Below are 13,059 nucleotides of genomic sequence, written 5' to 3'. Positions count from 1 at the left end.
GAAACTGGTAGCTTGGGGAGTCAACAATACCTTACATGCGTGTATTTGCATTTTATAGTTACAATTAAAATTTACCACGACATTCGTGTGACAGATTTAGTGAAAAATCCTCCTTGTGTTCCATGACAATTAGAATAAACAAGTCCTTTATGTAAAAGAGTATAATTCCTGTGACTTTAATGTGAGCTGCATGATTTTGTTTTTACTTTTCACTTTCTTAATTCTCTATCAGGAATTATCCTCAGTGTGCACAGCTTGCCCTCAATCACGCACACGCACACACACCTGGCACTTGCTCCTCTGAGGACCAGGACCCTTTTCTACCCTCCTCATCCCCTGAGCTCTCTTGCCTTCAGTTCTCTGCCAGGCTTGCTCCTCCCACCTAAGTGGTCTCTGAGTGTGTGTATGTGTGATGGGAGGTTGACACTGAGCTTCGCCAGCCGCTGGCACTCTGTGTTCAACCGAGGGGCCTGGGCAGTGATTGACGACCAATCACATTAGGAAGTGGGCCCCAATCACCAGCATCCCCTAGCTTCTGGGGAGAGTGGAAGTGCCCCAGAGAGGCCACTTGGGATTAACATGGCCATTATGTGGCAGAAGTAGCCCTATTCCTCTACCCGTTCATGCTATGAATTTGACAGTTTGATTCTTTATGTGTTGCTAAGTGTATTTAATCTTTTCTCAAATTATTCATAGACTAATAGCTACCAGCAAGACTACATAAACAGATTTCTTTAAAATGGCATGAAATGAGTTATCCTGTAGCTCATTAGATGAGTTAACAGATGTTTTATTCAAAGTGATTTATTGGGAGGACTCAATTACTTCATTTATCTACTCAATTTCTAATTTACAGAACTAAAATAAAACAAAGAGAAGGATCTCTCTGGTATCACTTAACTCCTTGTCCTCCAGTATCCCTACGTGTAAATGAGGATGGTGAAATGGGGAAACCTTCCTATGGACAGTGGTGATCAGCCCAGGGATACAAAGCACAGCAGCTGGGCTGGGCTAGGCTAAAGGGTTGGGGATTTACTTCTGAAGTGAGAGAGCAAGCAAACTTAATGCAGAGAAATCACCGCTGGGTTTACACTCTGATATTTCTCTTCTTTTCATTAGATTTTTGAAGACTATGAGAAATTGCTCCAGTCTGAGAATTATGTGACTAAGAGACAATCTTTAAAGGTAATATCAAATTTCTTTAAGTTAGAGTCTCCAGAAGTTGATATTCTTGTTAGTAAATGACAGGTTTAATAGTGGACAAGTAAATACAGAAAAATTATTCTCTTTTTTTGTAACTTGAGAAGTACATTCCACATTATGACTGTACTTTGTAGCAAAACGAGGTAAGTGCCCTGCTTCAAATACTTTTTGGAAGTAACAATATAAGTAATAAGTACAGAATAAATACAGGATGAGGGGTATGTTTTTATTTGTATGTAACCAAACGGCATTTCTGATTTGAGATTCTGTCTCCTATGAAATGCCTGTTGAAATGCCTCTCTACCTCATCAGACAGGGACCCAGCAGAATCGGGCCACATCCATCTGTGAGTGGCCTTCCCTCCCTCAGTGAAAAGGTGCCTGGAAGCAGCCATTTGGTCAAGAGGAGGTGGGACAGCTCCTGAGGGAGTAGGACATTGGCTAGAGCTGCATCTCTGCCCTTCAGATCCTACTCAGATATTCAAAAGAATGTTTTTGGCAGATAGTAATTGGCTGTTTTTGGTCAAGCAATTTGTATGATGCTTGAGCTTACTAAATATTATTTTATATTATTATATATTCATATTATTTTATATATTAATTATAAAAATATAGTATTTTTTAAATGTTGGAATGATGACATTATAGAACAATGCATTTGTTTCTAAATATTGGATAGTTTTAAGCTAAAGCAATAAATTAAGTCTATTTTGTACCACATATTTGTGAATTCACTTTCCCCATGATCATGTGTCAGCCTTGACCACTCTCCCCTGTACTTGTGCCCTTGCTGCTCCAGCTTTACCTGTTGATGGAGAGATCAGTGTACTATTTTCAGCCAGTCATTCAGCACTCTTGATTGAGTTTCTCCTTGTGCAGAAACCCATACAGAGTAATCCACATAGAAAAAAAATATCATGGGTGTGCTGCTGTCTGTGCTGGAGCCTGAATTAATGAGATGGAGCTCCAGGCAAAGGCAGGGACATCAGTGCTGTGCTCTCCCATGTCCAGAAAGCTTCTTAAAAGCAGTTGAAGATAAGGATACATCCTGTTGGGACAGCCGTGTACTTAAAGAATAGACACAAGGACAGTCAAACCAGGAAAGCTTGTCTGTGTTACAGAGATAGTCATCCTGGCGGGGAGTGGAAATTGGAACAGTAAACAGAGGTGACAATGCTCTGAAGGGCCAATATGTAGCTAATTGCTCATAAATTTTCCAAGTCCTTCCTATTTTCAGTGGAATCTGTCAGGTGCTGGGCCAAAGTAGAGGGGTTGATATGAACCAAGGTGACTGAACCAAATTGGGATCAAGAAAGCTGAGGGTCATGGACTTTAGAATTTATCCTTGTACCATTTTCCAGTGATAAGAACTTGTGACAGAAATTTTTCTGTGATCGGCTGTCTCTAGGGCCTTAGGCAAAGTTATAAAGCTTACAGTTTTTTACCCAGACATTTCCCTTCTTGGCCTTCTTCCTGCTTTTCTTTCCTGCTGTCCTGTCATCCCCTCCTACCCATGTGCCCATTGCCCTCATTCTCTTCTCAGGATGCCTTCAACCCCACCTTGTCCTGCTCCCTTGTTAATATTTGTAAAATGGTTAGAGCAGAACCTACCACATGGTAAGACCTGGATATATTTGCTAAAGAAAATTGAAATAAATTTCATTAATAAATATTCCTCGTCACTGTCCCCAGAGTTCAGTCTCTGGACTGAAGGCACCGATCTATTCTAAATAAATAATTGGAACTAGGGTATGAGTTAAACTTTTTCCTACCAGGATGCATTTGCATTTAAAAATCGAAGCCTATTAACCCAGTAGATGTATGATTAGTACAACATGTAATACAAATTTAGCGGGTAGCAAAGGGGAGCAAGAAAGACTCATTTCTCACCTCTGTCCGCTGCCACCTGGCTCTCCACCATCCAGCCTCTCTTCCTCTTTTCACATAGTTCTCCAGCTGGAGACCTCAGCGCTATTCCAGTGACATGGCAAAGAGCATCTGACTTTGTACAGCATGTGGTATAGAAAGTCTCCTTTAAACTCTCCCTTTTCAAGCTGATTGTTTGTTTTCTACTTATTTACAGATGCCCCAGCCCACTCATAAGGCCTCTTTCTTGTTCTTTATTAATGCACCCACACATACTACATGAGCTGCTATTCCCACTTAAAATCCTTTACAGTTGACTGTCTCACAAATATTTGATTTACAATGTGGTAAAACCAAGCACTGGTTAGACAGTGAAAAGCACTAGTAAAAGGTAGATAAAGCATATCAAGAACGTAAAAATTGCTAAAATCGTTACTGAAGAGTTGGCCTTTTTTGAATGTTGGATTATAGGCAGATATATTACAAAGATGGTCTTGTATCAGTCTATTCAAGGAAAGAGCTCCTTAAGTATTGTTTGCTCTTTTCTTCATCAGAACATTGTTCTGGAGAGCTCCACTGTGTGCTGTTGGGTTTTCCTTTGGGTAATTAGATCTGTGGTAGCAGTATGTTCTATTTTGATTTTAGTATGTTTATATCTCTGGATTCTGTAATATTTTGCTCATAGATGTTTCATAATTTTAGAAAACGAGAGGTTAGATTAATGTAACAGTGTATTTACTAGGCTATTTTCTGATTCCAAAGTAGTTGCTACCTACTGCCTTTTGTTAATCAAATTCTAAATTTTTCTGAACTATCTTGGGGTGCTTAGGTTCCTGGTGTCAATAAAAAATAATTAACAGAGAAATTCCTTTCACTGTGTGACATAGCTTAGGAATTTATTTCTTATCTTCTTCGGAGGCCTGGTATTTAATCACTAGAAAGATTATAATTCAAAAGAAGCTTGGTGGAATTCTGGATTTGGGGAGAGCTCTGGTCACTATCATTAAAACACAAAGTTTTTTAAAAACTCATTATTGTGCGTGGTTTCACTGTATACTATGAAGCCTATAACATGAAAGTTAAAGAAGTAAAAAATATGAATTTTTTTCCATTTACTTAGTATAGTATTGCTGTATAATGCTTTGTATTACTATGAAATGCAGCATTTTTCACTGTCAGTATTAATTAATAGATTAATATTTAATGGCTAAAAGATTCAGTGTTTTTGGCCAAATGATTTAACATAGTTGATTGTTTCCAAAAAGTAGTGAAATTATATAAGCAGAGGATAGATTGGGTAGAATTTATATATAGGCATCCCCATGTAATAAGAATTGAAGTGACTTAATCTGAATTTAACTCATAAATGTCGCTTCAACAAATATTTACTGAATGTGTGTATGTATACAAATTTTAAATTTTTTAAATGAAATTGCTCTGTTGCTAGAAGACCTTTTGATATGTGTATGTGTGTATGCTATATATGTATTTTTGGCCACGCCACACAGCATGCGGGATCTTAGTTCCCCAACCAGGGATCGAACCCATGCCCTCTGCAGTGGAAGCATGGAGTCTTAACCACTGGACCACCAGGGTTATATTTTAATTATATTTTATTATAACATATAAAATATGTTATATTTTAAATAAATATATATCTACATAGAATCTATATTTACATAGATGCTATATATATACATATATGTGTGTATATATATAAAGATATATATGTATATGTATATATATACATATACATATATATCTTTAGAAGCTTCTTGTCAGCTATACAACGCAGAATGCTTTTTGGGTGTTTTTTGAGAATCCAGGAGCCATCCCCCTGGAGTGTAAACATCTAGGAAGATAGCTCTCCTTCCTCTCTATCACAGAAAAATTTAACCTTGTTGCTTCTCTCCAAGCTGTAACCATTTGCTTGTCAGAGAGATAAGAGAAGTTTTATTATTCTCTACATTAGTTGGATAAAAGCAATGATGTAAAACAAATGGCTACTTCAATGGCCGGGTGAATTCAGGGTGAACTATGAAAGGGTGCACAGCAAATGGCGCTGTCTGGTCCTCTTATAGGGGACCAGTTATCTTTCATCTTGAGAGTATATATATATGTGCTGGATTGTAGCTGCTTGGTTGTATAAATAAGGTAGAATTTTATGTCTTCGTAATGCCTTTGTAGATTACCTACAGTGTTGTGCTCTGAATATGCTTATTCGATAATAAAACTGCTTTCTTTCTTTTCTACACTTTGTAGAGAGGATTCTGTGTTGCTTGGACTTTATTTCCCCAACAATATCCACACACCTCACACAGTTAGGTTATAAGGGATACAAACACTAGTAGGAATTGACACATGCCCTTATGGAGCTTATATTCTAAATAAGCTCATGAGTAACTCTGCACTGCAAGGCAAAGTGAGTACAACTAGGAAAAAACAAAGAGCACAGAGGCAAGAGAGGAAATTCAGCTGAGGAGAAGAGTTGAACTATGGAAACAGAAGGTAGAATGGTGGTTATGGGTGGGGGGCAGGGGGATGGGAGATGCTGGTCAAAGGGTACAAGCTTTCAGTTATAAGATGAATAATTCTGAAGATCTAACATACAGCATGGTGACTATAGTTAATAATACTGTATTGTATACTTGAAAGTTGCTGAGAGTAGATCTTAAGCATTCTCACCACAAAAAGGAAAAGGGTAACTATGTGAAGTGATAGATGTGTTAATTAAATTGCATGTGGTAAATATTTCACAATGTATATACATATCAAATCTTCATGATGTACGATTTAAATGTATACAGTTTTGTCAATTATACCTCAGTAAAGCTGGGAAAAATTTGGAGCAAGGGTAGTGAAGCCACAGAAGCAGAAGAATGAGAAAGAATAAGTGAGGGGGCAGAGGAAAGGATGCAGTAGCAGTGACTCCAGTCACAGTGGGTTTTGAATGCCAGACTAAGGACTTCAATTTTTATCCCCAATTCAAAGGAATCTAGATATTTGTTTGTTTATTCATTCATGTTATAAGTGGCATTAGTAACATGAATAAGGCTGATCATCAGGAAGATCCATTTGACATAATGTGCAGAATGGGTTGGATTGGGTGAAGACTGAAAAAGAGACCATTGTGTGTGCTGTTGCAGTAGTCCAGATGGAAGGTAGGAGGGTCTGAATGAGTAAAAATGGAATGAAGGATGTTCAAGACATTTAAAAACAGGAAATTGGCAGATCTTAGATGTAGATTTGGTATGAGAAGTAAAGGAAGGAAAAGAGCTGAGAAAGATTTCACCTCTCTTCCCCAGGGGACTAGCAGATCATGATGTCATTAACAAGGAGAGGAAAGGGAATTGCTTGTAGAGATGTTGAGTGTGATAGGCCAGCTAAGTGTTCAACCAGGGCTGGTGGTGGGGGCAGGGAGTTAAAAATGGTGGGTATAGAGTTTAGGAAGGAAATTAAAACAGAGATGTATAATAGACTTGGGAGACATCTTCCTGGATGTCATAGTTGAAGCCATGGGCATAGATGAGATTGTTGGGAGATAAAGAGATAAAATAGAGCTTGGAAAATCCCTGCATGTATAATGCCTAAAGGGAAGGGGAATCAGTAACAGGCAGCATAGGAACTCGCTTCAAGCCGTAAGAAAAGAGAAGAAAGCAGTGGCCTTGAAACCAAGAACAAAGAAAGTTTCCAGGAGAGTATCCAGTTAGCTTTAGATGCTGAGGAGAGATTAAGAAAGATGAAGACTAAAAATTTACACAATTGCCATTGCATATGTATGAGACTAACTGGTGACCATCTAACATCCAACCCTGGTCATCATTAAGTATATCATATATAAAATTATGTTAAGGGTACATTTCAGCCACCTGGTCGCTGAAGCTTTAGGAATTGCTACCACTACAGTGAGAATAAAAGTTCAGCCATATGCTTCTAGGGGGTCTTCAACTATTCTCACTCTTGGTATTTTTATTTTGTTTTGAAGTGTATTAGTCTGTTTGGGCTGCTATAACAAAAATACCGTAGACTGGGTGGCTTAAACAACAAACATTTATTTCTCACAGTTCTGGATGCTGGCAAGTCTGAGGTCAAGGTGCCGGCAGCAAGGGAGCTTTCCGGGATCTCTTTTATAAGAGCACCAAACCCATTCATGATGGCTCCACCCTCATGTCCTATTCACCTTCCAAAGGCCCCACTTCCTAATACCATTGCATTGGGGATTAGGATTTCAACATATAGATTTAGAGGGACATAAACATTCAGTTCATAACATGGAGTAATGCTGCATTTTAGGAATTAATAATTTGTCACCAGAAAATGTTTTGCTTTACTTTTTTATAAAAACTTGCTGCACATATTAAATTTCATATGAATTCAGGGTCAAAGTTTTTTTTCTGGCCCTATATCAGGTTTTGTAATAAAATTTAGGGAGAAGGTAAGAGTCACTTAATATAACCTGTTTTTCCAGTAAGCTACTAGAGTATATTTATTCAGATAATGAAGGTATAATTGTAAAGTCAATTTTTTTATTCTTGTCCTACCTCAATGCCTAAGGAGCAATACATTACTGGGAAGCACATTAAAGTAAGGGATGAAAATAATAAATTCATTTCTGGCTAGCTCTTGATGAGAGCAGCAGAGAGAGCTTTTTTAAGCAGTAGCAATGACTGGCTTAAAAAAAAAAAGATTCAGAAATGCATTAAGCATTGACTTTAGCAAAACTGTATGAAAAGTTTAAAAATAACTTAATACTAACTACAGCTTCCATACCTATGCTTTAAGATGCACTTAAGGACTCTGAATTTTTTTCATATCAACATTCATAACTCACATTTATATTTTGTTTTCCGGTGTGAAGAAGTGGGATATATTTTGAATAAGATGACTCTCGGACAGATTCTACTTTGATTCTGTGTTTTTTGTAGCTGCTAGGTGAACTGATCCTGGACCGGCACAACTTTGCCATCATGACAAAGTACATCAGCAAGCCAGAGAACCTCAAACTGATGATGAACCTCCTCCGGGATACAAGTCCCAACATCCAGTTTGAAGCCTTTCACGTCTTTAAGGTAAAGTGCAAGCTGCAGAAATAATGTGGGCATTTGTTTTCCAGTTGCAAATGGCAAACTCCCTACTTTGTATCCTCCTTTATACTTGAGAGAAAATTAAACAGGCAGTCTTTCTGTTTTGCATGACTTAGATGAAATTTTAGAGTTATTTTAATGAATGCCCATTTGTTTCTAAAAGATTTGCTAACTAATCCATATCTTGACATATTTTCATTTTTTTTCACTGAGAAAATAGGGAGATACTGTTTCCCAAAAGTTACTAAAATAATCAGTGATTGAGTTGAAGCCGAAAACCTGTGTCAGAATTTGAATGCTTTGCTTCTGCCTGAAGTGTTTCTTTGAACTTTAAGTGAAACCTAAAGAAACACTGAGTACTACTCACTTTGCTACTTGCTTAGAAATATTTTAATGCGTTTTGAAAGAAAAGTAGTCCATATAACACCTGCTTTTTCTAATATCTTTTCTTTGATGTAAGAGTAATAAAATCATCTCCTAGAAACTTTAAACAATAGATTTGTTTAAAAGTAGGGTAGGTGGAAGAAATCTAATCTATAATCCCATACCCCTGACTTAACTATTGTAAAGATTTTAGTAAATTTTATTTTCCTGTGCACATATTTGAAGGTTTTTTCTGCAGCTGTATTTACATTGTATACACAATTGATACACTAATTTTATCACTCAATGCTATACCGTAAGTGAACATTAACTCATTGTTGTTATATATAGTGTTTAAAAAGAGCCAGTAGTTTTATTGGCATCATAGTTTTTCATTGGGTATACTTACTCTAGTTTACTTAAATATTCCTGTTTCGTTTATATTTAGGTTATTTTCAATTTGTAGCTAAAATGAGCATTTTATGTATTCAGCTAATTTTTTCCATATTTAGTATTATTTTCTTAGGATAGGTATCTAGAGTAGAATTAAGGATTCAGAGAGTTCCAGGCTTTTTTTTTTTGGCCTTTATAGTGTATATTCAGTGATTGAATTTATAAGTCTATAAATGGGAGATATGACAGTTTATAAGGTATGTAATTGTTGCTTTGAGAGGTAAAAAAAAACTTTAGTCCATCTTTCAGCCACCACATCTTTATTGTCCAAAAGGCCACTAGAACAGTTCAAATCCCAAATTAATTTATAAATTCCATTTAATTACAATCAAAATCCCAGCAGAACTTTTCCTGGAACTTGACAAGCTAACTCTAAAATTTGTAAGGTAGAACGATGGCCTGGGATTATCTATGGCAATTTTCAAGGAAAACAAGGTAGGGAAATCCACCCTACCATATATTAAGACTTATTATGGATTTATAGTAAATGGAGACAGTATTGTATTGGCATAGAGATAGATAAATGGAGCAACAAAACAGAGTAAAAAGCCCAGAAATAAGCCTGTGCAAATATGAAATTTGATATTTCTTAGTGGAGGGATTGTAAATCAGTGAAGAAGGGGTTACTGTTAATAAATGGTTCTAGGGTAATAGATTATTCATATAGAAAACCCTACTCTCCACTATATTCAGAAATAAATTCTGGTAAAGATCTACACTTGACAAGCAAAATTTTTTAACTTTTAAAAGAGAAAATAGGAGACTTTTTATGATGTTGGGGAAGGAAGAATTTTTAAAAAGAATTTAAAATCACAAAACATAATAGAAAATGTTTGACTACACTAAAATTTAACACTTCTTTTTGAAAAGACATCATAAGCAAAGTGAAAAACAGGACAGAATGTGACACATGTAACTGACAAATCATTTAGAAAAAGACAAACAATTCAATAGAAAAATAGGCAAAGCATACAAGTTGTTAATTTACAGATGAGGAAACCTGATTGGCCAACAAATAGGTGAAGATGCTCATCTTAGTAGTAATTGTGGAAATGGCCATTAAAATATCAACGAGATATCACTTTACATTTTTCATATTGACAAAAATGTTTAAGTCTGACAACATCAAATTTTGGTAAGGTTGGAAGGCAGTAGGTCATACACTGTAAATTGGTACAAGCACTTGGGAGAGCAATTTAGCAAAGTACTGAAAGTGTCCATACTCTTCAGTCCTGAAATCTCATTTTCTGGCAGTTTCCTAGGGACAATCTTGCTCACATGCATAAGGAATCCTGTACCAAAATGTTTATTGCAACATTGTTTCACATGTTGTAAAATGGAAAAAAAAAAATGGGTATCTACAGGAGACGGTAGGAAAATAAGTTGTGATGTATTCATACAATAGCATATAGTAATGGGTTAAAATTAATAGAGTTATATGGGTCAGTGTAGATAAGTATCAGAAACAGAGTGGGATAAGCAAATGTTAAAAGGATGTTATTTATTTAAAGTTTAAAAACATGCAAAACAACGCTATGTATGGATTCAGACATATGCAGTTATAGTCTAAAAACCTGAATGGGAATGTTAAATACAAAATTCAGGATAGCAGTCACCTCAGGGGAGGGGTAGGAAAGAGAATGATATCATGAAGAAATGTCTAATAGCCTTTAATTATATCTGTAATGTTTTATTTTATTAAAATTCTGAAGGCAAGTATGGCAAAAATGATAGAGCTGATGGTGGGAACTTGAAATCTGATATGTTATTGCTGTGCTCTTCTCTGTGTTAGAATTATTTCATAAAGAATAAACACAAATTGGATGAGACAAAAATAGGCTCTTGTAGGACAGGAAAATGCCTGCAGAGTATAAAATGATAGGCCCTCTTAAGACCCTTCCCTTTTGACTGAGGAAATTATAGAAGGCTGTGTGTCTTGTCATTCCAGCTCCCACAGAATTTTAATATATCATCCTAGATGAGAACATGCTTCATATAACTTGGTTCCAAAATGCAGTATTATGGAAGTATTCAGTGGGTGGCAAAATAGAAATAACCTACTTCCATCCTCTGAGATCAGAATTTGGATCATCTCATTATTGGACAGAATAGATGCATTTAAAAATAGTTGACCACTTGTTTACTTGTATGTGTATAAACTGGACTTACTCTGGACCCTAACTATGTTCGTTGCACTGAAGGGCAAACTGAATTGTTTACTTGCCAAAAATATTTTGTTATCTAGAAAAAGTAACAGCTGAGTCCTAGAGTTTTTTCACAGTTCTTTATTAATAGTCTTTTTCCCCAGGTACCTTCCATAAAGTACAGAAAATGTGGAACACATGACTAAAAGTGTCTTTGCCAGATTATTAGTGGCCAGTTTTTGTTAGCTTGCTTGAATAGTTCAAGGACTTGAATGAGATGCCATTTCATGTTTTCTCTGCTATTGACGAACAGGATGGTATGATGGGAAAGGACTAGATGGAAGTCATGGAAGTCAAGAGACCTGGGTCTTTGTTGTGGCTCGGTTGCCACCAGTGACTTTGGGCAAATCCATCTGGATCTGTTTCCTCACTTGCAAAATGTTATATTTAAAACGTTAAATTAAAATCAGAAGTCTAATTCTAAGATACTAGGTTCAGGAGACCTTTGTCTCTGTGATCCTGCCTCTTCCAGAGATATGGCCAACGTGAATTTAGGGATCAGCTATGAACTGATCTTTCTTTCCTTTCCCTATTAACCTCCTTAATAGCAAAGGACCATGTTGCCACTGTCTTTCGAACCTAGAGGGTGGGGATGGCCAGTGCCTTTCGGCTCACCTCTCAGAGCTGCTGGAACTCAAGCATGGCCATTGCCGAAAATGGGCCTGAGTGTACTGCTCTGTCGCTCAGATCCTAGCAGTTGGCCACAATAGCCATTTCCATGAAAACAAGAAGCTCCACCCTAGCTTATTCCAAAATCCAAAGGCCAGCTTGACAATTCACCTGAAAAAGTATACAGAACAAAAATGGTTGTCCTCATGAATGGTTCATCTCAAGCCTTGATTTCAGTGTCCCGGGTGCCCCAAAGGAATTGTGCATTAGAGCATCAGTCACCTCTAATCAGCAACTACCTTTAGAGGCAGCAGAGTTCAGAAGCCATAAAAAATAAAAATAAGGAAAAATTTTAAACTTGAAAACAAATTGAACATTTTTTTAGGTCTGTTGTACAGTGTACGGATTCAGTAGAGTTGATCCAGTGATGCCTTGTCTGCAAATTCCACTACGTTTTACATTTATTTTGGATTCAAACAGAGAAGCTTAGTTTGTTCTATATATTTAATCTTCTAAAAAAATTTTTTGGGAATAAAGACTGTTATGAGTTATTGCTGTAGTTACCACAAATGCCAGACAGTTCCTAGCTAAAACTTCCCAGCAGCTCACTTGTAAACTAATGGTAGCCAGAGGAGCCACACGTTTGGCTCCAGTATGTGATTTCCTAACATACTAGGTGTTCTATAAACATCAGGCATTTTGTGTAACAATGTAAATGAGCCTGGGGTACTTTTTTTTAATTAGTAACAATTTTAATTTATGGTAGTAAAGTTCATATAACATAAAATTCACCATTTTGACCATTTTAAAGTGTACAGTTCAGTGGCATTTAGTATTTACAGTGTTATACAACTATTACTACTCTCTAGTTCCAGAACATTTTCATCACCCCAAAAGGAAACCCTATACCCATTCAGCAACTACTCCTCTTTTTCTCTTATCCACAGCCCCTGGCAATCACTAATCTGCTTTCAGTCTTTATGGATTCACCTGTTCTGGATATTTGATATAAATGAAATGATATAATGTGTGGCCTTTTGTGTCCGATTTCTTCTATTAGCATAATGTTTTTAAAGTTCATCCATGTTGTAGCATGATCAGTAGTACTTCATTCATTTTTATGGCTGAATAATATTCCATTGTAAGGATATATCACAATTTGCTTATCCATTCATCAGCTGATGGACTTTTGGCTACTGTGAATAGTGCTGCTATGAATATTCATGTATAAGTTTTTGTTTGAACAAATGTTTTCAATTCTTTTGGCATATACCTAGG

General features: G+C 36.5%; 1 protein-coding gene across 6 annotated transcripts in view; it reads left to right on the top strand.

The window, feature by feature from the left end:
- CAB39L (calcium binding protein 39 like) overlaps positions 1–13,059 on the top strand; it is a 94,499-nt gene that overhangs the window by 75,787 nt on the left and 5,653 nt on the right. For all 6 annotated transcript variants that reach the window (XM_082434505.1, XM_082434502.1, XM_082434504.1 and 3 more), the window contains 2 exons: positions 1,120–1,185; positions 7,994–8,137. In XM_082434505.1, the coding sequence (XP_082290631.1) occupies positions 1,120–1,185; positions 7,994–8,137 (210 nt within the window). The remainder of the gene's footprint in view (positions 1–1,119; positions 1,186–7,993; positions 8,138–13,059) is intronic.

Source organism: Balaenoptera physalus (genome assembly GCF_965194825.1).
Source record: "Balaenoptera physalus genome assembly, chromosome: 18".
Classification (NCBI taxonomy): Eukaryota; Metazoa; Chordata; class Mammalia; order Artiodactyla; family Balaenopteridae; genus Balaenoptera; species Balaenoptera physalus.
Note: the sequence above shows the minus strand (reverse complement) of the source record. Positions and strands in the feature narration are given on the sequence as shown.